Source organism: Aspergillus eucalypticola, assembly GCF_003184535.1.
Source record: "Aspergillus eucalypticola CBS 122712 chromosome Unknown BO83scaffold_14, whole genome shotgun sequence".
Lineage (NCBI taxonomy): Eukaryota > Fungi > Ascomycota > Eurotiomycetes > Eurotiales > Aspergillaceae > Aspergillus > Aspergillus eucalypticola.
In genome coordinates, this window is record NW_020290288.1 from 607,943 (window position 1) to 633,436 (window position 25,494).

The 25,494-nt window shown below is 50.1% G+C and overlaps 6 protein-coding genes across 6 annotated transcripts; 2 read left to right on the plus strand and 4 right to left on the minus strand.

Moving 5' to 3' along the window:
- Positions 1-422: 422 nt before the first annotated feature.
- On the minus strand, positions 423-2,041 carry BO83DRAFT_379036 (Yip1 domain protein). Its single transcript, XM_025531408.1, has 4 exons — positions 1,724-2,041; positions 1,171-1,591; positions 948-1,100; positions 423-866 (listed from the first exon to the last, which is right to left on the minus strand). Exons 1-4 carry the CDS (start codon positions 1,809-1,811, stop codon positions 617-619), a joined length of 912 nt encoding a protein of 303 aa, XP_025387638.1. The 5' UTR covers positions 1,812-2,041; the 3' UTR covers positions 423-616.
- Positions 2,042-2,220: 179 nt separating this feature from the next.
- On the minus strand, positions 2,221-5,172 carry BO83DRAFT_417732 (pentatricopeptide repeat-containing protein). Its single transcript, XM_025534773.1, has 2 exons — positions 4,237-5,172; positions 2,221-4,153 (listed from the first exon to the last, which is right to left on the minus strand). Exons 1-2 carry the CDS (start codon positions 4,870-4,872, stop codon positions 2,441-2,443), a joined length of 2,349 nt encoding a protein of 782 aa, XP_025387639.1. The 5' UTR covers positions 4,873-5,172; the 3' UTR covers positions 2,221-2,440.
- Positions 5,173-7,235: 2,063 nt separating this feature from the next.
- BO83DRAFT_379038 (putative C2H2 transcription factor (Con7)) lies at positions 7,236-9,737 on the minus strand. The gene is made up of 7 exons (XM_025531409.1): positions 9,647-9,737; positions 9,285-9,409; positions 8,970-9,227; positions 8,641-8,882; positions 8,262-8,442; positions 7,554-7,901; positions 7,236-7,330 (listed from the first exon to the last, which is right to left on the minus strand). Exons 2-7 carry the CDS (start codon positions 9,319-9,321, stop codon positions 7,302-7,304), a joined length of 1,095 nt encoding a protein of 364 aa, XP_025387640.1. The 5' UTR covers positions 9,322-9,409; positions 9,647-9,737; the 3' UTR covers positions 7,236-7,301.
- A 5,870-nt stretch (positions 9,738-15,607) lies between these two features.
- On the plus strand, positions 15,608-16,374 carry BO83DRAFT_47338 (uncharacterized protein). Its single transcript, XM_025537379.1, has 3 exons — positions 15,608-15,895; positions 15,999-16,076; positions 16,159-16,374. The coding sequence occupies exons 1-3, from the start codon at positions 15,648-15,650 to the stop codon at positions 16,235-16,237; spliced, it is 405 nt and encodes a 134-aa protein (XP_025387641.1). The 5' UTR covers positions 15,608-15,647; the 3' UTR covers positions 16,238-16,374.
- Positions 16,375-19,551: 3,177 nt separating this feature from the next.
- BO83DRAFT_362294 (SGNH/GDSL hydrolase family protein) lies at positions 19,552-20,835 on the plus strand (the record flags this gene model as incomplete). The annotated part of the gene is made up of 4 exons (XM_025529500.1): positions 19,552-19,661; positions 19,734-19,866; positions 19,943-20,082; positions 20,156-20,835. 4 exons carry the CDS (start codon positions 19,552-19,554, stop codon positions 20,793-20,795), a joined length of 1,023 nt encoding a protein of 340 aa, XP_025387642.1. The 3' UTR covers positions 20,796-20,835.
- Positions 20,836-22,103: 1,268 nt separating this feature from the next.
- BO83DRAFT_408740 (DEAD-box ATP-dependent RNA helicase DBP2) lies at positions 22,104-25,360 on the minus strand. The gene is made up of 5 exons (XM_025534075.1): positions 25,014-25,360; positions 23,586-24,769; positions 23,424-23,531; positions 22,787-22,915; positions 22,104-22,720 (listed from the first exon to the last, which is right to left on the minus strand). Exons 1-5 carry the CDS (start codon positions 25,058-25,060, stop codon positions 22,509-22,511), a joined length of 1,680 nt encoding a protein of 559 aa, XP_025387643.1. The 5' UTR covers positions 25,061-25,360; the 3' UTR covers positions 22,104-22,508.
- Positions 25,361-25,494: the final 134 nt, after the last annotated feature.

Here is a 25,494-nt window from a genome sequence, read left to right on the forward strand (position 1 = left end):
GATATCGTACAAGTTTGACTGGAAGTCAGTCTGGTCGGACGAGCCCGCAGTGATAGATAGCTAGCAGGCAAGCAAGCAAAGCAAAGCAAAGCACTGAGGCTGAGGGGAACGTTAGAGACGGACGGGGTAGCGGAGGGACGGGCAAGACGAACTGCAGAGAGAGGTGGACAGAGGGGACAGATAGGTATCTGTATCTTGAATCCTTCTGCCTCTTCTTTTCTTTTTTTCGTTTTCGCAAAGGAAAGGAGGGGAATGGAAAGGTGAGGGCGGCGTTGGGGGAACCCACGAAGTCGGAGGAACAGACGCAAGCGGGTGACGGAGTGCTTTGTTGTCTCGCTCGGGCGGACAAGCTCGGTTTGCTGGTCGCTCCGGTCACCGCTCGCTCTCCACCCCGCAGCTACTATCTATCTACTATAGGGATATTGGAAGTTTGGAACAGTGTTCTATTCGATCTGAACATACAAAACGCAAATGGGAAATCATCCGGAATTGATACAACACAGAAATCCACGCTGACTGACTGACTGACTTCTCCGTCTTCAACCTCATCTTCATCTTCTCCTTCAGCTTGTCTCAAACCACATCGTCCCACCGACACATCCTCTCCTCATCCACCCTAACTGATAAAGCAGAGACACCCAATCGCAATATAAAAGACAAACAGCGGGTATACCGCAATGCCGACCCGGTTGCGCAACACGCCCGATCCACCCAGGATACTCACTCCCGCCGCCAGCGACCACGCAATCAGGACAAGATACACCGGTATGCGCGCAATAGTCGGGAGGCCAAAGGCACTGAGCACAGAGGCAATAACCAGAGGGAAGAGCGTGTATCCGATAATACAAACCGACTGGAAGAACGAGCTATCGAACGGAGAAGAAGAAAAAAAAACATTAGCAATTGACCTTCATCCGACCAACCAATCTTGGAAAGAAGAAACATACATATTCCCACCAAGCAACTTAATCTGCAACGTCACGACCGCCTCCCCAATCCACACGATGGAGAAAACGCCCGAGAACACTAGCGACGACTGCTCATCCTTGGCGCGCATAGACAAGAACATACTCAGCAGGAGACAGAAGATCAAGGGACCCCTAGAACCATCAGTTGTTAGCACACATTCCCTCCCCAAATAGACGGAAGATAAAAAGATAATCAACCCACCAAAGATCCCAATCCCTCAACCCCTCACTCATCCCACCCTGCAATACAACATCGGCATCCGGCCAGCGTCCTACCATGTTCCTCAGCCCACCCCCAAAGCCCGTAGCCTCACCTCTCTCCGCAGCACCAATTCCACCCCCGCCGCGCTGCAACATGCCCCCAATGAGGTACTTAGGCCACAACACCTGGCGCATCTTCTCCCAGACGGCCCGCAAGTCGCGCGACAGCGTCTCCCATACCGTCTCATCGATGGTGCTCTGTGTCGCGCGGCGGTCTTCGCCGCCAATCGTGGACGTCAGGTAATTGCTGGAGAAGTTGCTCCCGCCGCCGCGGGCGGAGCTCGACGAGGCTTCGGGTTGGATGTTTCCGCGGAGAGGGGCGGTGTCGGAGGTGTCGTGGAGGGGGTCGTCGGCTTCGATGGCTGAAGTTTGAGACACATTATGTTAGTGAGGATGTATGTAGAGATACATGGGGTATGGGGTGGTTGGATCGGAGACAAAGGGAAGAAGGCAGCTAGGTAGCTAGGTAGCTAGGTCGGGAGAGGTTCACTCACCATCATCAGCTTCAATCACGTCGTCATCGAGGATCGATTCATCGTCGCGAATGTCCCCGTGGGTGTAGTGTGGTTGTACGCTGGCCATGGTGTTTGTACCTCTGGTTGGGTTTGGGGTGTCGCGGAAGTAGTTGTAGTTAGTTAGTTGTGGTAGGTCACTGGGACATTGCCCGCTCCGGCTGACGTGGATTGCTTAGTGGGTTGCACTGGGCTGGACAGACCGGCTGTACCCAGAGGTTAGAATAGTAATCACAGAGCGAGACAAGGTACCAGAACGTAGCAATGCAGCAAGCTGGAACTCGGATTTGGGGAAAGCTGGGCTGGCACGAGGCAGAGCAGCCCGTGTCGGAGAGGCTAGAGTGGCATTCCTTACGTACGCAAGCACGGGCTGAATCCGGCAGGCGGAAGAGCCCATCTGAAACATCAATTAATTGTCGATCGACACATCTATAACTGAACATTGATATTGTTTTTTGAAGGAATATATGCCAGGGATAGTTGAGTACTATGTCCATATTTCAAGTGTATTATACAATATGCCCTTCATCCCCCTCATCATGTGCTAGCTATGATACATCGACTTTTCTAAAACGCCCGATTATGCTATAATTTGTACTGAATAGAGTGGAGACCATATTAGTTAGATCCACTTGGATGAAGCAGAAGGATCCGGATGGCCCTCGGCAGATAGATAGGACTGAATCAATAAGGTGGAACTCAGGCGCTTGGGACTTCTCGCTCGGCGAGTCTGTTCATCTGCTCCGCCGTTGCTCCAACCAGAGTGTTCCGGAACTTCGGGATAATGCTCTTGTCAGAGTATTTCTTTAGAAGCTCGGCGTGGCGCTGCACCTCTTTGAAGGTCTCCGGGGGTACATGTTGCTTGACTTCCTTAACCGAGTCGAATAACCTTCGTGTCATGGTAAGCGCCTTAAGGGCATCTTCTCCTCTGATCGCGGCCGACGGGTTGGTCTTGGCTATCCGGGCCAGGTAGGACTGTCGAGACTTTTCTCCCAACAGCTCACTGGACACGGCTTCATCGAGGTCCCGAATTAGTGGACAGAGACGCTCTGCGGCAGAAGTGATGAGGCTGGCCTTCAGCTTCACTCCCAGAGCGCTGAGGTTGTTCGATTTAGCATCTGCCCCCGATTCAAGGCCAGCGAGGGACATCAGCAGATCCGGACTATCCTCCAGTGATTGGACCAAGTCGAGATATTGGGTTATTGACCGAGCATCGGGAAGCGCGGTGCCGTTGGCCATGAGATCCAGAAGCTCGTTGGCGTGTCTGAACACGTTGGGGTTTCTGCGGTCCCGAGTACATGAGGCCATGGATATGCGGAAGGTCTTTCCTTCTGTAGGTCCGGTGGGGTCTCGAGTCATGTTGCGTACTACTTCCACAGATTCACGACTAGCCCGTGCAGCACGGAGGATGCGTAGGTACGCGTGGTAGCTAACCGCGTCAGGTACGACCTTGGGCTCATCTCCTTGCGTAAGGTACCGCCAATATTCCTTTGCAGCGGCCGTCCCTTGGGTTATCGACAGGCAAGCTTTGAGAAGCATGGTCAGTTCCCTGTTTCCCACCTCAATATACCGCGGAAGAGTTGCCTCATCCCACATCGAGAGCCTTGTCTTCGCAGGCGGTTTCACCGTGCCAACAACGGGGTCAAAGAGATGATCAAAATTCTCCTCGGCCTCCACATCCTCGATCTCCTCGGGTTCGGTATCGTGTAATCTATCTCCCTCGTCAACGAACGGGATATCGTCTTCCAAGCCCGCATCACTGTGCGGAGAAGATACTCGCTTCTTTTCCGAAGTCGACTCGATCCTTTCCTTCGGGGGCTCTTCCGCGAAAATCGGAATACCGGCAGTTTGATTGTACAATGCGAACACGCACCAGACATCGTGGTCACAGCTTGAGTTCTCCTGCAACATGTGGGCCATGGCGTGAGCCAGGTAGTTGTCCATGGGCACCTGGCCCTTCTTCCATTGATAAATGATGTCGGCCCAGACCCGTTTGGCTTCCTGGATACCCTGAGCTCTCCTTTGCAGAAGCGGCTCGACTTCAACCTGTTTTCTTTCCGCCGTCTTGATATTTCCCTTATACAGCTCCGATGTTGCGGCCCTCGTACTGCCTGCGACAGCCCCTAATAGCGTGGTGTAGGTCATAAGATCTGGAGCTAGTTTGCCGGACTCCGGCAGTGCGCCAGCAACCTCCCATAGAACTTCCATATCTCGGTGCCACCAGCAGACCTTGAGCATTGCATTGGCGTGAATAATATGGGGTTCGACGTGGGAACCCTCAGCGTAGAGCGACATGTAGACTTTAGAGGCCAATTTCACCGGCTTGAAGCCTCTAATATCGAAGTGCTGGCAGAGACCGTTCAGGAAGATAGTGTAAGATCTCGAGTTCAGTTCCATACCTCGCTTTTTCATCTGTTATGATTCGAAACGAGCATATCGTCAGCCACGGATTGATAACAACAATAAAGACCAAGAAGGGAGAAAGAAGAACATACATCATTCCAAGCTCTAAAGGCAAGCTCCGGCTCCTTCTCACGCATGAGATACTCCAGCAGCCGATTAAAAGCCGGAATGGCTTTGAAACGTTTTTGATGGGCCACCTGAATGAGCTTCAGACCAAGCGCCAGGTGTCCGTCTGCCAGACAACGCCGGACGCGCTCAGCCAACGCATGTGGGTCACGCAACCATTTCAACTCTGCATTTAACACGGTGCGAGGAACGAGGTACCTCTGCGGCACCCATTCCCTCCGAACAAGCCGTCGCAGTAGCGTCCGTTTATCAAGCACTTCGTTTTCGTCTGTGGTGGAACTGGGAGCGAAAGACTTTCGTTTTCCATGAGAGTCTGCAGGCTTGGCCTCTCTTGCTTCTTGTTCCTCCTTCTCACGAGGTGCAGTCTCCTCCCGCGAGGAACTGGCGGGTGAGCCCTCCGCGGCCACAGCCCCGTGCATCCGCCTCGCCTGCAGGCTCCCAATCCGCGCAAATTGTCTCCCTGGTGTCCCTATACGAGGTCCAGATTCCGCGATGTGAAAGATAGATCGACTCGGGGTAGTCCGGAGCCATTGTGTGCGGAGAAGTGGTTTCATTGCCACGCTTCCGGACCGGAGAGCGGTGGCATTGCCGCAACGAAGCATCTAAGGCGGGGAACGAAAGACACGCCGTTCGATTGGTAGTGTAGAGTCTGGATGTCTTGATAGAAGGAATAGGCAAGGCAAGAGGTGTATTCCAACCCGGTTGCCACCAGATATCGTGAGAGCGTGAAGCGCGTCAACCGTAGGAAACTCGGAGGTCGGCGAAGAGAATTCTGGGCGGAGAGGCAACGGCTTGGTGAAACAACCCTGAAAGGCGATATATATAATGCAGATAAACTTCGAAAAGAGATAAAAGACTTTCCCCAATAATGTAAACGAATAAAGGAAAGAAAGAGGAATGCGATAGAGAAAGCAAAGCACCAAAACGAGCCCCCAAAGCAAGCGTCGACCTCCGAACAATCGCAAACTCCGCCGTATCGCATATCTGCCCACTAGAACCGATAAGGTTAGTGTACTCTATTCCCTCAAAAGTAGTAAGTAACTCCGCTCCGGCCAGTCTAAAACACACTGTAAGCCTCAGGCATCAATCTGCGCATAACCGCCGCAAGCCTCAGGCAACATGCAGGAACTAAAGTATGCACGCATCCATGACTAGATCCAACGCCTCTAGCTTAGCTAGCAACGTAGCTTAGAAGCTAGCTAGTCAGCCTAGATACCGACAGAATGGTCAGGCTTACACCGCTAGAAATTTTCAATCCCTAGCGGCCTGAGCTTAGGCATCCCAAGAAAGGAGGGGGAGGGTAAGAGAGGAAGGAGGAGGAAGAGGAGGCTATTGTGCAGCGGGCAAGTACCTAATCGGTCCCTGCCTTTGCCCCCCGTCCCCTTCCCCCTCCCCCCCATCCACCCTCCCCAACAACGGCCGCTAAGGCAGCCAGGAACCAACAACAAGGCTAGTAACCTAACCTAAAGCTGGTCTGGGGTTCAGGTACAGCCTAGTACTTAGCCTCCCAGAAAGGGTTACACGTACCAGGTACTACACTGGTACTCACTAGTAAACTTGCCGGGGAAGCCCGCGACTAGTTCAACCAGAACCAAAGTTATCTTCTCCCTCTCTCTCTCTTTGCCTTGCCCTGTCAGGTAAGAGGAGGGTATGTAAATTATTCGAATCTCGCCTAAGGCCTAGAATAGATAGCTCCAACTTTACTTTTCTAGTTTACCCTTCTCCCCGTGGTATGTATGTTTTTGATACTAACTTTAAACTCAACCGAAGTATGCGTCGAAGGTTCCATGCCCTGCTGATCCATCACCACAGGTTGATGGTTCAGAGCGAGTAAATGTATCGACGGACATACTACTAATTGAATCCACCGACATTGCATGATTTCTAAAAGCCCTGAATGCAGACTTTGTTAGTCCCTTTCTGCGGCAATAGTCATTCCACTAGTCGGCTTATTGCCACCGTGCGGGATGCACGCTCGTCGATTAGAGTTAACGGATTGCTATTCATCCCAGAAAGATCTACCACATGCGAGTCAATATACAGAAAGAGGCCCCGAGGCCCTCTGCAGAGTCAGAACCGCTAATGCACAATTTGCATTGCAGATTGTCCGGCCGTCGAAGCGATGCCCACGTTTCCCGGGAATTACAAGAATAGTTTCCTCCATCATGCAGGGGCATGGAGCTATGCGCCCTTCTTCTCCGTCCACGCCGGCACCTTGCGGTACCCCCGATTCGGTCGAATTGCAGGCGTAATTGCATACAACAAAGTATCCACAGAACATTCGAACCATTATCATTTCACTCGAAGTAATTTACCCACTATCTTCCCACCTGCAGCCACGAGACCGGCGGCGTTCGCCTTCCAATCAATCTCGCAGCCTCCCAGGTGATCCACTCGAAGATAGAGGGCGGGAGAAAGGAAAAGAACCATGTGCATCAGAGTCCGAAGACTTCCGCCACCAGACCACAGACCCGGATCGGTCTGCAGAGCAAAAGAACATGGACAAGAATATTGCACAATTTCGGGGACCAAAAACCCAGGGTAACATAATTTGGTCGGAACACATCAGCAAACGTGGAAAAGGACGCGGACACAGTGAATAGGAATCACAAAAGAGGAAGATCACAAGAATCATAGCAGTAAGCCACATACAACACAGGGGAACGTTTGGTGAAAACAGTTGCCGCATAATTCACAGAAAATGGTAGAAAAGCTAGTTAATGCAGACGGTCCCGCCAGATATCCCAAGTCGTAATCCCTTGGCCGGGAATGGCGTAGGGAAGGGAAAAAAAATAAAAAAGACAACAACCCCCCTCGATTATCCTTTTTTCCCCATGCGATCTAATTCAAAAAAACATAACTGGGACAAAGTGTAAGTCGCAAGGCCACTCTTTTGACTGGAGCAATCAAGGCCAAAAATTGGTATCATGTGCGCAGGAACTTAGAGAATTAGATCCGGGGATGGCGATACGGGATTAGGAGATATTGTATTAGAACATGCAACCTGAAAGAAGTAAGGGAAGCTGGGCATCTATTGCGGGTAGCTGGTCGATTGGTTTTCTGCGAAGCCGTCATCGATCAGCTACAGACCTTATAGCAATAGATCCAAAGACCTCCTTCTCAACCTTTCTTGAGCTCTTGCAGCCGGGTATGGTGGTCGTGTGTCCCTTTTTGTTTCTTCTTTTCTTTCTTTTGTGTGGGGTGGTTTCTTTCATGTCGCGTGCGAGACTTGCTCATGACCCGGTGCCGAGAAGGCAAACATAACAAAGGACTGACTACTTACGTGGCTGGTACACTTGACCGGTCTGTCCATAAGGGGAATGAGGGTAGTTTGGCGGGTATGCCATCTGCCCATTGCCCTGATACACCATACCTCCGGCTCCAGCTCCGTACTGCCCCGGTACCTGACCGTCGGCAGGTTGATATCCAATGGGAGGTAATTGAGGACGAACACCACCAGGGTAGGCAGGTGGTTGTCCAGCCTGGGCGGGATCCGCCGGGTTGGGTGCGTCGACCTGGTTGGCCTGGGCAGCTTGAGCAGCGGCAGCACGCTCGCGCTCCTCAGCAGCCTTGCGCTGGGCCTCTTCCTCCTTCTTCCGAGCCTTCCACTCTTTGCGGATCTCCTTGAACTCTGTACATTGGATCAGTTAGCATGATAAGATGCAACGTATAGGCAGTAGAAAGGATTATGTGTTGGAAGGGGGCAGAGTGGGTGTTTGAGAGTCATGGTGGGCATGGGACAGGAAGCAGCACGAGCCGATGGTCGGAACAAGTCAGGAGCGATAGACAGGAGCTACTGAGTTGTCGAAGACGCTTAACCTCCGCACCGGCTTGTCACGCTACTGCGATCCGCGGCGCTAAGGTAGTGTAACACGACTAGCGCGTGCCACCCGCACTAGCCCCATCCAGAGTTTCGCGACCAACAAAAACAACAGATGCGAGCTGGCGGACCAACTTGCAAAACCCGCAAATGAACGACCAACGAACTCACCTTCGGGAGTGCGCTTGGCGCCATGGGACTGCATCGTGACGTGGGCGTTCAGATGGTTCAGCGTACCATACGCCTTCTCACATCCGTTCCACCCACACTTGTACATCCGCTCGATTTCCTCATACCGACGACGGGGCCGCTTGTGCTGCTGCGCGCCAGGGATGGGAACAAAGGAGTATACCTAAAGAAAGCATGTGGATGAGCCTGGGATCTTATTGTGCCAAAAACAGATGAAAAAGCGCGCCGCTTCCCACGTCCCGCGAGGCAGCCTTCGTAGCTAGCAAGCCCCCTGACCTCCACCTCGCGGGACGTCCAAGACAACAAACCAACGCAAGTGCGCAGCCCTTGGAAACAGACGCCAAAATCATCAAAAACATACCTGGCCAGGGCGCGGCCCTGCGGTCGCAGCAGGGGAGGCGGGACCAACCGTTGTGGCAGGAGTGGTATAAGGTCCAGGCAGACCGTGTTGATGTTGTCCATACCCATGCGACCATTCCGGACGCGTATACATCTGAGGCGGCGGCGGGGGATGCCCCTGGTATTGTGCCATATCGTGACCCTGGGGTTGGTAGGGAGAGTAGGGAGGAGGATAGGTGGGGCTGGATGCCGCGATTGAGGGATCTATAGGAACGGCCGCGTCAGACTTCAGGTTCGTGTGATTGCGATGGTCATGGTGCTGCCCATCACTGAGGGTGTGTATGGACGGACTTGTTGCTTGAGCCATACCTGCCGCTCCACCGGCTTGGGTGTTGGGCGCGTGGTGGTATTGAGGCGGGCGGCCGATGTACTCGTGGTAAGCAGGAGAGCGCGCGGCGGGCGGCTGGTTCAGACCGTAGTCTGACTGCGGCGTGTTGGAGGACGAAATATTGGCGGCGGGGCGGATCTCGGGTTGAGGAGTGTACTGAGGAGTAGGGCGGACCTCAGTCTGAGGGGTGTATTGAGCAGTGGCAGCAGCAGAAGCCTGGTCTGCAACTGGGAGTTCAGAATGGGTCGCAGCAGACGGTGGATATGGATAATGCGAACCTGACTGCGCGTACTCCGAGGCAGGTCTGTTGTCCATATAATACAATTTTCGCCGCGAACGGGGGGGTTTGAGAGATCCCTGACAATCCTCCAAAAAGAAATGAAAGAAAACTAAACACGCGAGCCTATACAGACGCGTCGAGAGAACACAATGAGCTTGGTGATTTTCACAAGAAAGGAATGAAAAAGAGATGTTGTAGTGATGGAATGGGAGGGGAGAAGGAAGATTGCTTTCTAACAGCAGAGAAGATCAGGATGGGGGTGGTTAGATCCTCGTTCTTTTTCTTCTTTTCTCTTTCTTTTCTCTTCCCTCCCTCTTCTCTTTTTCTTTTTTCTTTTTTTTTTCTCTTGTTGGAACGTACTATTTAGTGAATTCAGGATAGAAGACCGAAGTGATTGATGGATATTTCCACACCAGGTCCTGCACGTCCTGAAATGGGCGCGTTGTGTTGTAAGGAAGACGGAAAGTGAAGTGGAACAGAGAAGAAAGAACCAACGCGTGATCTGGCGCGTATGGATTTTTGGACTCTCTTTTTTTTTCAATACACTGACAAAGTGTGAAAGAGAGCGCGAGCGGAGAAGAGTCGTAAGAAAAGAAGAAGAATAATAGTAGGTATAATGGAGAAAAGAAAATGATAAAAAGGGAAGAAAAAATAATGTATCGCAAATAAGGACCAGGAAAACCGAGACGAGGTATTTGGTCTTTCGGGGGAAAAAGTAGCGCTGGATCGTGATGCTTAATTGCCTTAGTCGCCTGTTAGGGTGACGGAGAATGGCCTTGCAGGTGGCGGTAAGCACGCACGACAAGCACGAGGAACCCGCGGGAGGATGGAAAGGGACGGTCCTGTCTGCGCTCGGGCAAGCTTTGGGTTGGAGGGGAAAGGGAGGGGAGGGGGGGGTTGAGGGTTTAGAAAGCAGCCAGGGCAGGACCAAAATAGTCTCTTTGGCCGGGACGAACAAAAACGAGTAATAATCAAATAAGATTCCACCAGGTCAAATCCGCGATAGCGCTAAGGAAAGCGATGCCTCGATCTAGGTGGCAACGCAAGTAGCACAGTCAGCCTAAATTCAAGACGGAGGAAAAAAATGGTTCGATTACTACCCGGAAAAAGAGAGACCTGGGCAGAGGACGCGGCCTAAAAGGCTTCGGACAGACACAGCAAAGAGGCTTTTCGGCAGGAGGAAAAACGCAAGTTAGAGAGAAGCACCTCGTGGGATCCGAGGATACGGTGGAGCGCGCGTGGGCCCCGTAATTTTTCAACTCCCTTATGGAGTAGGGAATAGTAAAGTAAAGTAGGGAAGAACAAAAGAAATAAAATACAATAAAATAATAATTAAAATAAAAGGGAGCTTGGAGGCAAAAAAAAGAAAAAGAAAAAAAGAGTTAAAGAGAAAAAAAAGTTGTGGTGGTGGTGGTGCACTCACTGTAGGGGGAAGCCGGTACTCATTGGTAACATGTAGGTAATAGAAAACCACCATGAAGGGAGGGGGCCGGTATTGGTAATGTAATGCTGGTGTTATTGGAGGGGCTTCCCGGAGCATTAATTCTGATTGGTTCTTTATTTTCGCCCTTGGAGCGGAGTGCTGCCGCTTTGTGGTGACGGGTCCGTTAGCCAGTAAGTACAGCCTGACCCACTCAACTTTTTTTCGATGAATTATCAGGGCTCAAAAAGAGTGGTCGTTGTAATGCTTTCTCTTTCAATTAGTTATCTTTTTCCCCATTGCTTCTGGATCCCTCTTTCTGTCTTTCCCTCTTGCTGGTGGTTGGCCTTTATCTGGCCCCTTCCCCTCAGTTGTTCGGGTTGTCGACCGGAGTATTGTGGTTATTCTTTCGTAACCCGGCTAAGCTTTCCTTGTCTGAAGGTGCTTTTTTTCTCCTGTTGTTGTCGTCCTATTTTCTTTTTGGTCTTTCTCTACTATTTTACCTTTCTGGCTTACCTTCCTCGAGCGGAATACTCCGCCAACAGTTGTGGCGAATCCCAAAGGAGGGAAGATTTAATAATAATTATAATAAAAAGTAAAAGTAAAAAAGAAGGAGAATAAATAATATATGGTAAGAAGAAAAGAAAAGGGAAAAAAAGAAAAGGTAAGATTGAATTAAAGAAGAAAAAAAAGATAAAAAAATAGAAAAGATTGAAATTCTGGGAATTCAACAACCCCCTTTTCAAACTGTACCTCGACTAAAATCCTCCTATCTTTTTCAAATACCTCTTGCCTACCTACCTATCAACCCCACCTTGAGTTGTTCCGTTATGAAGTGCGCAAGTTTCTGCGTGGGAAGATGTGATGTTGATGTTGATAATCAGACCTAGAACATTTAAGATGTTGATATACTAGACTACTACTACTAGTAATTTATGATAGTGGTTTAGAGCTTGGATAGTCTACCCGCGATTCGGGACGGACGGTGCGCGTCTCGAGTTTGGTCGCAGGGAGACTGTCGTGAACCTAGCGTATGCGCCCGTGGATACCAACCAAGATCGTTGGTCAACGTCCCGGCTGCGGGAGTAGGTAATTTGACCTTAGAGCCTTAGTGAACCAAACGACGATGGGCTAGGGATGGCGTGCCCGAGGAACGGCTTGGAACGGTCTGCGAAAAGAATCAAAGCTAGTGAGAAAGTAGGCGTAGCGCAAATCGGGGGGAAGCGAAGGCCGCGTGCAGGGTCCGTACAGTAAAGTATAGTGGAGGCTCGACAAGAGGGCTGGGCTGTCTTGTCTGTCTGTCTGTCTCTGTCCAAAGTGACAAGAAAGGGGAATGAGTGGCGCGAGTTTAATGGGTAGTAAGCGGGTAAAGTCGATATCACCAATGTATTATAAATCCTCGATACTAACAATAGCAGCAATTTATATTAAAAAGAGAATATCGGTGGTAAAGGGGACAGCGGTTGATGCCGGCGATGGTAACTTCTGGCACGGTCAGGGAAATAATATTAGAATAATAATAAATTAAAAAAGATGAGTTACTTGATCGCAAAAGTCAAGTAGTAGACTTGTGGAGGGGGGTGGGAAAAGAGGAAGAGGAGGAGGGGGGAGGGATAGGAGGGAGAGGAAGAGGAGGGGGGAAGTGGGTGGAACAGGCGCAGAATTGGCTGCTGCTACTGGTGGGAATAAGGGAGAGAGGGAAACCAAAAACATTACCAGCCGTATCCGCAGAGTTGCAAGTCGGTCACCTGTTGCGGTACGGCCGACCTTCAGGGGGAGAACAAGAACAACAAACCGAAGTATGCCCGTGGGCTCGCCAATCACAAGCACGTCTTGCAGTGGAGTCACTTCTTGACCTGAGATAACTACAGCTTCCTTCTCCATATTACTCCGTTCTGTCGCTTCAAATCGGAAGACTTCCTCTCACAGTACCAGAAACAATGGTACAAAGTACTTACTCCCCTGTATTGGGAACCAGTCTCCGATGTGCCCTCCGACCTAGCCCAAAATCGAGAGATTCTGCGCGTTCCTTAGCCCCCTTGAGACCTGCAACTACGGTAGAGCGGATCAGTCAGATGTATGCAGTATAAAGTGCCTAGTATCTAAGTAGGAGGATGGTGTAACCAGTCGAATCCTTATCTTTTGCGCAAGTCAGGAACGCGTCAGTGGGGAACACGAGGGTCTCAGTCCAATCGACATACGGAGGGTATCAGACCTTCAGGCTAATTAGGTTCGATGCCAAACAACCTTTAGACGTATAGGCAACGCTAGTGAGCATGTTGTTCATATGCCAAAGGGTATCTAGTCACTTCAGACTAGATCGTGAAGAAGGATGATGGTTAAGTATGCTATCAAAAGCGTTAGACGATCTTCCGATACCCGTAGGAACAGGCATGTTGTAAGGCCAGAGGCCAGAGAACAGAGAACAGAGAGCAGAGAGACAAGCCAAGATCGTTCACTCAGCATTATCGGCTTGAGCGTTCCGTTGACTGTTGTACTTTTTGCTGGCTGCTAGTAACTACTGAACCAGTAGGTAGGTGTCTACTAAGCGCCTTGGTATGTCTTTCAGGGGTACCACCCTCCAGGAGCACTACGATATCTCGCGAATGATATGTGCGGAGTCGAGACATGCTTAGAGGGATGCAAATAATTCCTGTCCACGATGTAATGGCCATTGGCAATTAAAAATCAATGATATAACCCAGGTTCAGAAATATGATCATTATTATGATCGTACGTATGGTTGCATCTAGGGGTGCGACTCCTCGGCTCAGAACTGGGAAAATTACCCCCAAGACAGTCGCAAGTGTATTCCGAAGTATTATAAATACTGTCATGTCTTCCAGCACGTATTCATCGCCACAGACATGCGATCTTGAACAAGCACAAGGTTGAACATCGCGGGTAATGCATCGAAAACGTGATAAGAAGACCAAATTAACCGGCCGATGCAGAAGCGAGATGCCGGCACTAGTACTCCGGAAGCAACACAATCAGAGCCATTGCTCAACGTTGGTTAATATTACTCTACCAACCCTACCAGGGCCATACAGAAAAGGGTGAGCTAGTGAGCTAGTTCTTGATAGGAAGGCCAGGCGTGAGGGAGGGGAGAAGGGGGACGTGAGAAAAATGCAAGGCTCCAATCTTGGAAGGATGCTGCTCCAGCCCACAAGTCTTGGGCAGATGGACGGGTGGTGATTGGTATTCCGCCTAGTTCATACCCCGCGCAGGCGGAACCTACTAACACACCCACTGCCGGTGAAGGCATCCCGATGATACTACTTACTACTTTACTCTCCATAATATTAATTTAAGTAGTTACCTACTATCTACCATCCAGTGTCTTGGTCATGGGCTCAGTTCAAGCTGCCATTCCTATGGTCTAGTCGTGGGTCTTCTTTGTACTTACTACTAGACAATTAGCCCACGCCCTGTCACGGCAGTACCTACCTTACTCGCTTTGAATATAATGGAGGAAGATACTAGTCCAACACTTCAATCACCATAGAGAAAGGTGCCTGCGAAAATCAGCTGGTCACAAGGCAACCATCATGCAATGTGCGTTGCGGGTGGATCGCAGGAATCAATAATAACATTTGGTATCAGTTTCATAATGAGTATTATACCATTACATCCATCCAACCATACCTCAAGAGTAACAACATCAAGTCATCTCGGAGGACTCTGGAAGAAAGGTCGTGATTGGCTCTGCTGAATTTGATATGATGACTTAGCGAGCATTCAATTGGAGCAATGATCAACCCGATGCAAAGGTCACTTCTTGTCCTTTTAGCGAAGCCACTGCACCCTGCTGGCTTTCACATTCACGCCTCCAGAAGCTGGAACGCGACGTCCAGAGTCTCATCCGAGAGCGGAATCAAGCCTGCCATCCCCGGATGTATGGGGTAATACTACCAGCGATTCAGAATAGCCAAGGCCTTAGTAGAGGCCGCAGTCAACGCCTAGTACAATTTGGGACGGCGGCCGATTAGTTATGGGTTAAGACTTGGGCGATGGGCGTCGATCGGGACTTTCTGCTTTTCTAAGTATTACTGGTACGGAGTCCGCCTCCACAGCTGCGCTTGGAGAAGCTGATAAACAATGAATGGACCTTTCTCCAAGGGAGCAGTGACCACCCATAATCGACAATATTATACCAGGAAATCCTGCTCGCTTCATCAGGTTATCCGCGCCACAATGGATAACTTGGAATTGAATGCACAATGCACCTGTCCTCCACCAATATCTTCTGCTTTCTTCCCCTCCGTGGAGGTAACCAGATGACGGGCAAGTAAAATATTCGGAGTAGGAGCATGTATTGCATGTGTATCGAACCAGTAATGGTCGGGATCCACCTTGACAACACAGGAAGCTGGATCAATCCCAAACGATCAATTATTATTGTTCCCCATCGGGGAAGCCTAACTTATGCACATGAAAGGGGTAATTCACCAATTGTTGACGGAAAAATGATGTAGGCGTGCGTCTTTTTTTCTCCTTTCTTTTTTTTTTTTTTTTTTTTTCTTTCTCTTCATTCTTTCTTCCCATACCGTTTCTTTTTGCTCGCTTCGACGTGACATGCAATTGAGGAATTACTGAGTCCGGTATCTCCTTCAGTATGTGGCATATGCAAGACTTTAATCCACACATGTATGGCATTGTCGCTAAGTCGTAGATTAATGGGCTTCACGGGCTGAGTGGTTTGCCTTATGCGGATAGCTCCGCTGTTAAAATGTCACGTCCGTGACCAAGCTATTTTGGTGTGATCTCAGGTGTTAACCTGCTCCACGTGCGCATAGTGTTGTAGCTGGCTAGCTGGCAGCGCGTCTTAGTTGGATTGTTTTGGCCCTGGCTCAAGCGGCGTCTGCTCAGGAGACGGCGAGACTACATTTTTACCTTCAAAATAATAGATTGAATCCTAGAGAGGAAAGAAAAGATGCAATGGAGTCAATTAGGAAGGTGAGGGGAGAGAGAGAGAGAGAGTGTGTGTGTGTGTGTGAAGGCAATACGCGCCTCCTCTTTCGTTTCTTTTTTCTCTGTTTCTTTTCTTCCCTTTTTGCCTCTTCAACGTTCTTGAGCAAAAACAGATCGAAGTCGCAGTCCCCTTCGAATATAATGCGGAACGGCTACTCCGTACTCCGTAGCCAATTCCATTTCTGCAAATCATCTTCGTCTCGGGGATGTGTTGTGTAAGTGAAAACCCTCTCGCGCCATCGATGAAATATATGCGATGGCTGGTTTAATTATCCCAGGTTGGATAAAGAAGATTGGCCGCTAAATTATCATCTACAGGTATTGCGACATCACTCAGCTCAGCTCACCTTATTTTGCCGAGGAACTGCCCTTAGTGGCACACCACATCCCCCGGTGGTGAGTACTACTACTTTCTTTGATCCCCTACTGCGACTCCCACTGGAAGGCGTATCGGAGAGATGGTAATGCTCGGTACTAGCATTGATACCTACCGTGGACCTGTCTTTGGACACCGTATGGAGCAGACACTCCCGTTCTTGGCTGCATTGGGGATATGATTCCCACCACGGCTCTGCGGCTCACCCCTCCGTCCTTTGTTGTTGTGGAGCAGAAGATGGAGCCATGGATATGGTTATTTGTTGTAAGTGAATTAGACGAAAATCAGGAAAGCGACCGACGTCGCCCCATCTCCAACAAATTCAAAATCCAAAAAAGAATGGCAGGGAAATCTCTCGAAGGGAGCCAATGGGGAGATCAGCAATTTCTCACGGCGCTTTAGGATTTTGATTAAGTCGGTAGACTAAGGCACCTTTAAGATGATGGGGACACTTTTAGTCGCAGGTCGGAAATCGGTACGCCAATCCGTGCCTGATGATTGACCGTGACGACTCTCTGGTAGCGAAAACCTTGTGCCTGCTGCGCTGCTGCGATTTTAGGGGGGAAGGGACGAGATCAAGACGGCATATCGCGCGATTAACGAGATTGTGTCCTGACCGATTGACCATATGAGATTTTCGGCGCCGCCATACCAATAGGGAATTTGCGAGCATGATGGAACGGAGGACTCCGCGCTCCGTCCGGTAGTCGGACTTGCGCATCTGAACCTCTTCTGGGCCTCGCTCTTAGATGCCTTTTTTCCTCCCACCGGCCCACAACGGAAGATCAGACTGTCTGTCTACGCCGCCGATGCTTCCCCAACTAATATCGGCTACACTACTAGGTAGCTACCTTCCCTAGTGTTAACGATAAGGCCCAAGCTCCAAGAACAATGACTCAAATTGTTTCTAACGACCGGAGGGGGGAGCTCGACGATAATCGTCGGCCGCAAGCCCACCTTTCGGGCCAACTGACTCTTTTGGTGACAGACAGACAGACAGAGACACAGACAGACACAAGACACAACAAACTCTTCCCCCCCAGGGTTTCCTTATGTAATCGCGTCTCCATATTTGGTCAGCGACTGCGGAACGAATCAGTAGGCCGAGTTCCTCCGTAGGCCAAATTCCACTTATCGCGAAAGACGGAGTACAACGTGTCAGTCTTATTATTCATGACGAGCGAGCGTTTTAATATGCGATAAATACTACCTATAGTTCCGAAGTTGCGGACCGCCAAGACCACACCCCTGCCTGGTTCAGGATAGAGAGAAAAAGAGAATGGGCCACCTTTGCGACCCCCTCGCCGACTTTAACCAGGATCTCCCGGGCTCTACTTTTCTCACTGGTGTATATTGGTTAGCAGAACGGCTACTGCAGAGATAAACCCATGTTTTCTTTTTTCCTTTTTTTTTTTTTTTTTTTTTTTTTTTTTTTTTTTTTTTTTTTTTTTTTTCCCCCTTTCTAGATTTCGATCATTTTTGATTTTTGGCCCCCTGTCTTCTCGTAAACATACGCGATCACGAGCTCACAGATTACATGTTCCATGCATGTTCTACGCCCGCTCGAACACAGAGAAAAAGCCAGAGCATAATGATTACAGGCTACCAGGATGACTGATGAGGCTTGAAGGGCTGGCTGGCAGCGTCGGCGCCGGACCAAGCCATTCTTATTACGTTAGGCCTTACCGGAACCTACTCGACCGTGTCCAATCTTGACCCCCCGTGATACTATCTGCGGAATTCCCGACTTCCGCATATTGAACTAACGATTAGTCCCAAGGCTAGCCCGCTCACGGTCCTGGTCCTGGACCTTGACCCAAGCTTAGGGAGGAGTTGGGACTTGGGACTCATTGGGAGGGCTGACCTTAGTGGTTAGCGCACCCGAACTGGAACCACCCTCCTAGTAGTTTAGTTTTCTCTCCCGCGACATCGGCCTAACTCCGTTCGGGGCTAGCGGTATATACCTAAACCTGCATTTGCTTTAGGAGCTGTGATTGGCGTTGGTCAACAAGTAAAATACCTCACTAGTAACTGGTTGGTACCGGGGAGGACCAGTAGTGCGGCCCACCAGTACGGAGTACATACCGGTACCCTTTCCCCTGGAGGTACGTAAGATGGTACTTCCGGGTACATCAAACAATTTCCCCCCAAGGTTGTTGTTGTTGTTTTTGTGCTTATCCTATCTGGACCAAGAAGGCAGGTACATAACAGCTGAGCTGCAGACACACCAGACTTGACAGTAGTGGATAGATACCGACTATACTACTATCACTCTCTTTCTCTGATAATCAATTTTCCTCGGCGGGTTTATTTCCCCTCTCGAAAGAAAAAAAAAAAAAATTAAAACAGTACTACTCTCGCGACTCCTGTATTTAACATGGGGATTTCACACCTTAGCTGAGCAAGACATCCATTGTCAGAGGGCTCGTCCAGCTGGGAAAATACATCCACTCTCACCGTGACCCTTCAACCAGACTGGACTGGACAGGTCGGGAGTCCCCACTCCACCCTCCCGAACAGAGAGAGAGAGAGAAACGCGGATGGATTGATTTCCTTGAATATTACGCGATATCTTACAGTAAGATAGTGAGGTAGCACTCGGCATCCCTCGAGTCACCTGCGCTGTCAACAAACCAGCACGATAACGCGATCCCCTTCAGTTTTCCCCTCATCTTTTCATCCATGCTGGCTGTTTGTTCTCCGTGGAAAAGCGACCACAGGAGGTCCCGCTGCCAATACCTTTCTCCTCTCCCAAGCGTATCTGTCCATCCATGGATGGCGCTCTGAATCGCGTCGCCGCAAACCGGAGCTTTTACAGGGCGCGCCATCTCGCTTGGCTGGACTAACTCCCCGCAGTCGATTATTGAGCCTCCCCTTGGGCTCTTCAACCCCGGATAATCTTGGCCCTCCTTGCGTGCCCGGATCGGCAAGGCTTGGTTCGCTACCTAGCTTGCTATCTGGAAAGCTACTGGAGCGAGATGAATTTCTGCTTTCTGGATGTCCCTTTTCCCGGGCGTCGGCAAGTAAAGAGAATGCCCAGGTAGCTCGGCAAGACAGCTTCCCCATGGTGCCCCCACGCACTACTACCAGATGGTGTGTTCTCCGGACCCGATCGATGGATGTGCCGAGGCTCACAAGTCGAGTCGAGTCGAGTCAGTCCATAATAGCGGAAGCTTCATCCACCTTGAAAGCATACCAGGAAGTATGATAGATCTCAGATAGACACCGCAGATCTGAAATCGCACCTGGAATTGCTTGTTTGCTATATGTCAGCCCCGCTGCAGCTAATGACAAGTGGAAGGAAAATTATCCTCCGTGGGAAATGCACTTTATGCTGTCATTTCTCCGGACTCTAAATGCTTCTGCGGGGTTAATCTGGTAGTATGAGAACAATTGCCTCTGGATGCAATGCGTATAAATCAGCAGGGTTGTCAATTTGACAGTATCTAGCAGTCAAACGCCCTCGTTTAGAGGTAAATCAAGCAACCATCAATCATGTTCGTAAAATGGCAATTTCTGGCCCTCGCGGCCGTTCCGATGATTCCGGCATACCCTTCTGGTGCTGCTCATAAAGAAGAATTTGATTGGGACTCGACGAAATACCTGTTCGTGCTTGCTATCATCTTCTTACCGTATTCTAAGAGCCGGTAGAGAGAAGTTGCTGATTCATATGCCAGCATCGCCTTCGGTGACTCGTATACATATGTTCAAGGAACCGATGGACTACAGAACTATAGTTTCATCGGGGATTTACAGCACTTTGCATATGACCCACACACGCTGCTGACTGACAAAATTGTCCAGAATCAGGTGACAACCAATTCATTTCTCTTTGCAATAGACCAACACCTCATCAAAACACTACTGATGCATCCACAAACCGTAGACCGCAACCGCAGAAGGCGGACCCAACTGGGTAGAATACCTAACAGGCTGCGGTCTCGACCAGGGCCTCACCTCGCCCTCCGACTGCGACCTACAACTATGGGATTTCGCATTCGCAGGATCAGACATCTCAGTTGAATAGTACGCCCCGCACCTACATTGAAGCCATACACACACTATCTCCTAACTCTAACCCACCCCTCCCTCCCCCCAGCACCCCCCTCCACCACAACTTCACCGTCTCCCTCGTCAACCAAGTCAAACAATTCACCACCTACGCCCAACCCGTCCTCAAAAACACCATAGACCCCTCCCACACCCTAATCGCCATCTGGATCGGCATCAACGACATCGGCGACAGCTCCAAATACGACGTCGACTTCCCAACCTTCTACAATGACCTCATGAACACCCTCTTCTCCTCCGTCCAATCCATCTACTCTCAAGGCTACCGCTCCTACCTCTTCATGAACCTGCCCCCGCTAGACCGCAGACCCGGAAACCTAGGTAGCGCTGATCCCAGCCCCAACGCGACACAGATCACCTGGTACAATGATGCGTTGGCGCAGCATGCCAGTGCATTTGGTGCTCGCTACCCTGATACCAATGTCATGTTGTTTGATGCGCATAGCGAACTCAGCTATATTCTGGATCACCCGGGCGAGTTTGGGATTGTGAATATCACGAACTTTTGTGCTGGTTATGATCAGCCGGATATTGCCTGGGATTATCGAAAGTATGGATGTCCGACGCCCTTGGATACGTATTTCTGGTTCAATTCCGGACATATGACCAGCCATGTTCATGAGATTTTGGCGGGGAATGTGGGGAGGTTTTTGTTGTTGGGGGAGTAAGTAGTTGGGGTGAGATGGGTAATAATAGTATGTAGTTAGTAGTGGTTTGGTCAGTTGGATATTTTTCTAGGGGCTAGGAGGGAGGATTTTATATAGCCATTAGTAGTAGTACTAGTAGTAGTAGTACTAGCTGGCTGGCTGGCTCTTCACTGCTCGAGATATGATACTAGCTGAATTGAAGTTACTAGCATCCAAGATATATAGTAATCACAATGGGACTCATACTAAATCACATAATTTAATTGACCAGTGAAATCAATAGAAGTACTGCCATTCAGCAAAACAAGAAATCGACTTCCCACTTACTAAGTAATAATAACTTCCCACCCAATCTTTAATAATTTGAACGTAAACCAGTAGTACTTATAGTGAAGAAGAGTGCGGTACTAGCTTCTTAGATGAAAACCCGAAAGCTAAAAATTATATCATACTACTACTACTACTACTACTACTGTCACCTACCAGCCACATATAAATAAATTAAGTAAAAGAGTACTGAAGTGGGAAAGAAAAATATCGAAACAAGTCTGTGCCTACCTCTCACCCAATCCCCATAAATAAATGAAAGAAGTAAAGGAAGAAGGGGGAAAAAAACAGCAAGATAACTAGAACCGAACCGTTACATTGCAGGTGAGGTGGTACTTTCAAACCTACCTAGTATACTGGTAACTAACTATCTGGTGATGGTCAACTACCAAGCACCTACATGCATACTACATAGTAATCACGTCATTAGAAAGAGAAAACCAGGATCAGATCCTTGTAATCATAACCCTACTGCCTGCGGATTATTACGATAGATCGATTCAATACATACATACATAAATACATACAAATACCCAGTTACCAGTTACCAGCAAATGGGTACTTAATACGATGAATATATAAACCCCCACTCACTCCAAACAAGGGTCTATAACAAGGATAATGCATGTTGTTTGGGGATATGCCAACCAACCAGCCAGCTACCTAACCAATTAGTACTAATACTACTGTGTACAAAGTGGTCAATCCGCTTACCCGGTGCCTCTGTCTCCTGTGTGGCTGCTGCGGCGTTATGCAGCCACCGCCTGTTTCAATCTGGCGTGCTTTGTACTGCTGCTGTCGCTGTCGTATTCCTCGTTGCTTTTTTATTTCACTCTCGGGGATGGAGGGGGTGTTGCAGATCGAGGCTGGATAGCAGGAATCGAGCCCGTACTTTGCTATCGAGATGCATCGACTTCATGTAGTTGACTTGTAGGAGTTTATGTGACGGTGTGAAGGCGTGCCCGAGGGAGGCACCAGCAGTTTTGTCTACAGGTAGAAAATGTAATGACAGTTTCAATAATGCTAAACAGAAGCAGATAGGTACAGTTTCTCTCCAATTATCAGCATGCAAGTGAAAGCTACACACTATCTAGTCCCATCCGTTCCGGGAACATGCCAACTGATACATAACTTTTTGTTTGATAAACCACAACAAAGAAATGAGATAATTAACGTGTATCCATGAGAAATATCAGTGCACAATCGTGTAGGTTTCGAGGTCACCCATTGTCGGGGGAGCCTGTTGTTGTAAACTGAGCAAAACACGCGAATAGTCTATCGTGATATCGACGAACGCCGCCCGTACCGTGGTTACGAAAAAGGAATCATGCGAAGGAAAATGAACGTCTACCGATGTGAGAATGGAATACAAGCTCAGTGAATGAACTGAGCAACGAGGTCAAAAGGTTACCAGCGACGGTTGCCACCAAGAGGAGCAGCATTGGAAGCAGTGAAGTGGTTGCCGCGGCCACGGCCACCACCACGGCCACCCCAGCGGCCATAGCCACCGTGGCCATGACCACCGCCGCCACTGTAGCGGACCATCTCGGCGAGACGGGGGTCAATCTGCTGCTTGGCCTCAGTGAGAATGGTGACCAAGTCACGAGCCTGCTTGGAGTCTGCGAGAGGTGACATGTCAGCATTATGCTTCGATCAGACCATCTGTGATGGAAGAAGTAACTTACTGTCAGTGGTAAAGAAGGTGATGGCGGTACCCTTGGCACCGGCACGACCAGTTCTACCAATACGGTGAACGTAGTCCTCCGAGTTGTTGGGGTAGTCATAGTTGAGAACGTGTGTGATGTCGCGCACATCTTCAAACACATGTAACGTTAGCAAACAGAGCATTAGTCAATTGAGCAACGTGGCTTAGGAGCCTTTCTCAGTCGTATGAGACTTGATGCATCTCTCTCTCTCGCTCGGACTTAAAATCATCAAAAGATCCGTGACAGACGAGTCCGAGGGTGGCAGATATCGTGGTCCTAGAGCAACCTTGGAATGCAGCTTCAACGAGTCGGCAAGAGAGGAAGTTTCCCTCCCTCTACCGGCCAAGTTTTTAAAGGGTTGATATGGTGAATCAGAACAGAAGAGTAATACGTCTGCTACACTGCACTGTGAGTCCAAGGCCCTCCTGGCTTGAGAACCATTTCAGGAGACCCGACAAAGCCTGGAAGAGTCATACACACCAACAATTGGTGGAAGAGAGTTAAGCACCGTGCCATGGTCACGCAACCTCAATACGGGTGAAAGTGACTTGGCGGCAAGAAAGGAAGGGGGGAAGGGGGGAAGGGGGAGGGGGGGGAGTTTGCGATTTATTCATACCGATACCACGGGAAGCCACATCAGTAGCCACCATGATTGGGCTCTTGCCCGTCTTGAACTCGTTCAAGACCCAATCTCTCTCTTGCTGTTGCTTGTCACCGTGAATAGCTGGAACGCACGTTAGCAAATGGCGCTTTCAGTGTCAGGATCAGGGGAGCTTACAAAGTGCCGGCCATCCGTCCTGGCGGAGGAAGCGTGTGATCTCGTCAGCGATGCGCTTGGTGCCGGTGAAGATAAGGCACTTGTTGCCGCGGTTCTCCATGATCTTCTCGAGGTGCTTAATCATCTTGTCGCGCTTCTCGAAGTCCGAGACGACCTCGACGATCTGGGTGATACGGTGGTTGGCCGACAGATCCATGGAACCAATGTTGACCTGGATGTAGTCGTTGAGGAAGTCAGAGGCAAGCTGACGGACCTCCTTGGGCCACGTAGCGGACCACATGCAAGTTTGACGGTCAGGGCGAATCTGGGAGATGATCTTGCGGATCTGGGGCTCGAAACCCATGTCCAGCATGCGATCGGCCTCATCCAGGACGAGGTAGGTAACACGACGAAGGTTGGTGCGACCAGCCTCGAGCATGTCAATCAGACGACCGGGAGTCGCAATGCAAACTTCGACACCACGGCTCAGGTCACGGATCTGAGGACCCTTGGGAACACCACCGTACACACAAGTGTTGCGAATACGAGAAGACTTTCCGAACTTGGAGATCTCGGCCTGAATCTGAACGGCCAATTCACGGGTGGGGGCGAGGATAAGGACAATGGGGCCGTCACCGGGGGCGAGAAGAGGCTGGGCGTTGATGTGAACGATGGCAGGAAGACAGTAGGTCAGGGTCTTTCCGGAACCCGTCTCAGCGATACCGACGACATCGCGACCAGAGAGGGCCATGGGCCAACCCTGAGACTGGATAGCGGTGGGGCGGTCGAAGCCCTGGGCCTTGACCTCGCTAAGGACGTACTGAGGGAAACCAGCCTCGTCGAAGGTCTCGACGGGGCGAGGGACGTTTCTTCCCTGAACAGCCATCTCGTGCTTCTTACGGAACTCGTCGACATCACGCTGAGAGCGCTCGGCGACATCGGCGTGTTCCTTGTAGAAGGACTTCTCGAATTTTGGCAGGGAGTCAAGGTCCCATTCCTGCTTCTTCAGACCAGAGCCCAGGTTGGACATGCGGTCTCCGCCAGCACCGCCGGCACCACCTCCTCTGCCACCATAGCCGCCGCCGCCGTAGCCGCCGCCGCCATAGCCACCACCGCCGTAACCACCACCACCACCGCCGCCGTAGCCTCCACCGTTGGAGTAACCGTTACCGTTACCGTAGCCGCCGCCGCCGCCGTTTCTGGAGCTATATGGCATGTTAGCAAGCATGTTCGTCCGAGATATACAGGTTCTCGACGTAGTGTCGAGAAGAGCAGGCAGGTCTCGAAAGAGTTGACGGTTGACAGGATCGCGTGACAACCCGCACCGCAAGCCAGGCTGGAATAGCCAGGAAGCGATCACAGTCGCGATTCAAGTCGCACAGCCATAAGGCTGGCTTGCACTCGAGCAATCCATCTAGACCAGTGCTCTGATTGCAGAGGATAACTTACCGGTAGGAGTCGCGCTGGTAGCCGCCGCCACCGCCGTAGGAAGACATAATGATGTTATGTGAAGGAAGAAAAAAACAAGTTTTTTTTGGGAGGTTAGAAAAAACCGGGGGCGTCCAACAAGACCACGATGAGACGGGACTGGAGCGAGGGAATTAACAAAGAGTAGTCTGAAGGAAGTAACACAACCTTCAAAGACGAGGAGATAGAGGGAGGAGAAAGAGAGGAAGGAGAGAAAAAGACACACAGAGAGAGTGAGGGAGAAAGGATGAAGCAGAAGATGGAAGGAAGAAAGAAAAAGGGAAGCGACGGGCGGGAACCAAGCGAAGAAAAGAAAAGAAAAGCAAAAACCGGCGGAGGCAAACACTCGCCCGTTGCGGCTTAGCGCAGGGGATTTGGCGCAGAAAATGCGTTGAAGCTGCATGCTGATTGGCCCCCGCCGCCACCGCTGATTAAGGCGGAAGGCGATGGTGTTTCCACTTTC

What these genes read in the sequence shown, in the direction of transcription:
- BO83DRAFT_379036 (XM_025531408.1), bottom strand. Translation starts at nt 1,811, where the DNA reads ATGGCCAGCGTACAACCACACTACACCCACGGGGACATTCGCGACGAT. An exon ending in CGTGATTGAAGCTGATGATG is followed by an intron (nt 1,592 to 1,723) that starts GTGAGTGAACCT and finishes CTCAAACTTCAG; the next exon opens with CCATCGAAGCCGACGACCCC. An exon ending in TTGAGGGATTGGGATCTTTG is followed by an intron (nt 1,101 to 1,170) that starts GTGGGTTGATTA and finishes TGATGGTTCTAG; the next exon opens with GGGTCCCTTGATCTTCTGTC.
- BO83DRAFT_417732 (XM_025534773.1), bottom strand. Translation starts at nt 4,872, where the DNA reads ATGCTTCGTTGCGGCAATGCCACCGCTCTCCGGTCCGGAAGCGTGGCA. An exon ending in CCTTTAGAGCTTGGAATGAT is followed by an intron (nt 4,154 to 4,236) that starts GTATGTTCTTCT and finishes GAATCATAACAG; the next exon opens with ATGAAAAAGCGAGGTATGGA.
- BO83DRAFT_379038 (XM_025531409.1), bottom strand. Translation starts at nt 9,321, where the DNA reads ATGGACAACAGACCTGCCTCGGAGTACGCGCAGTCAG. An exon ending in CTCGGAGTACGCGCAGTCAG is followed by an intron (nt 9,228 to 9,284) that starts GTTCGCATTATC and finishes TCCCAGTTGCAG; the next exon opens with ACCAGGCTTCTGCTGCTGCC. An exon ending in CGGTCAAGTGTACCAGCCAC is followed by an intron (nt 7,331 to 7,553) that starts GTAAGTAGTCAG and finishes ACGGCTTCGCAG; the next exon opens with AAAACCAATCGACCAGCTAC.
- BO83DRAFT_47338 (XM_025537379.1), top strand. Translation starts at nt 15,648, where the DNA reads ATGGAGTCAATTAGGAAGGTGAGGGGAGAGAGAGAGAGAGAGTGTGTG. An exon ending in TCGTCTCGGGGATGTGTTGT is followed by an intron (nt 15,896 to 15,998) that starts GTAAGTGAAAAC and finishes TATCATCTACAG; the next exon opens with GTATTGCGACATCACTCAGC. An exon ending in GCACACCACATCCCCCGGTG is followed by an intron (nt 16,077 to 16,158) that starts GTGAGTACTACT and finishes GCTCGGTACTAG; the next exon opens with CATTGATACCTACCGTGGAC.
- BO83DRAFT_408740 (XM_025534075.1), bottom strand. Translation starts at nt 25,060, where the DNA reads ATGTCTTCCTACGGCGGTGGCGGCGGCTACCAGCGCGACTCCTACCG. An exon ending in GGACGGATGGCCGGCACTTT is followed by an intron (nt 23,532 to 23,585) that starts GTAAGCTCCCCT and finishes CGTGCGTTCCAG; the next exon opens with CTATTCACGGTGACAAGCAA. An exon ending in TGTGGCTTCCCGTGGTATCG is followed by an intron (nt 22,916 to 23,423) that starts GTATGAATAAAT and finishes ATGTGTTTGAAG; the next exon opens with ATGTGCGCGACATCACACAC.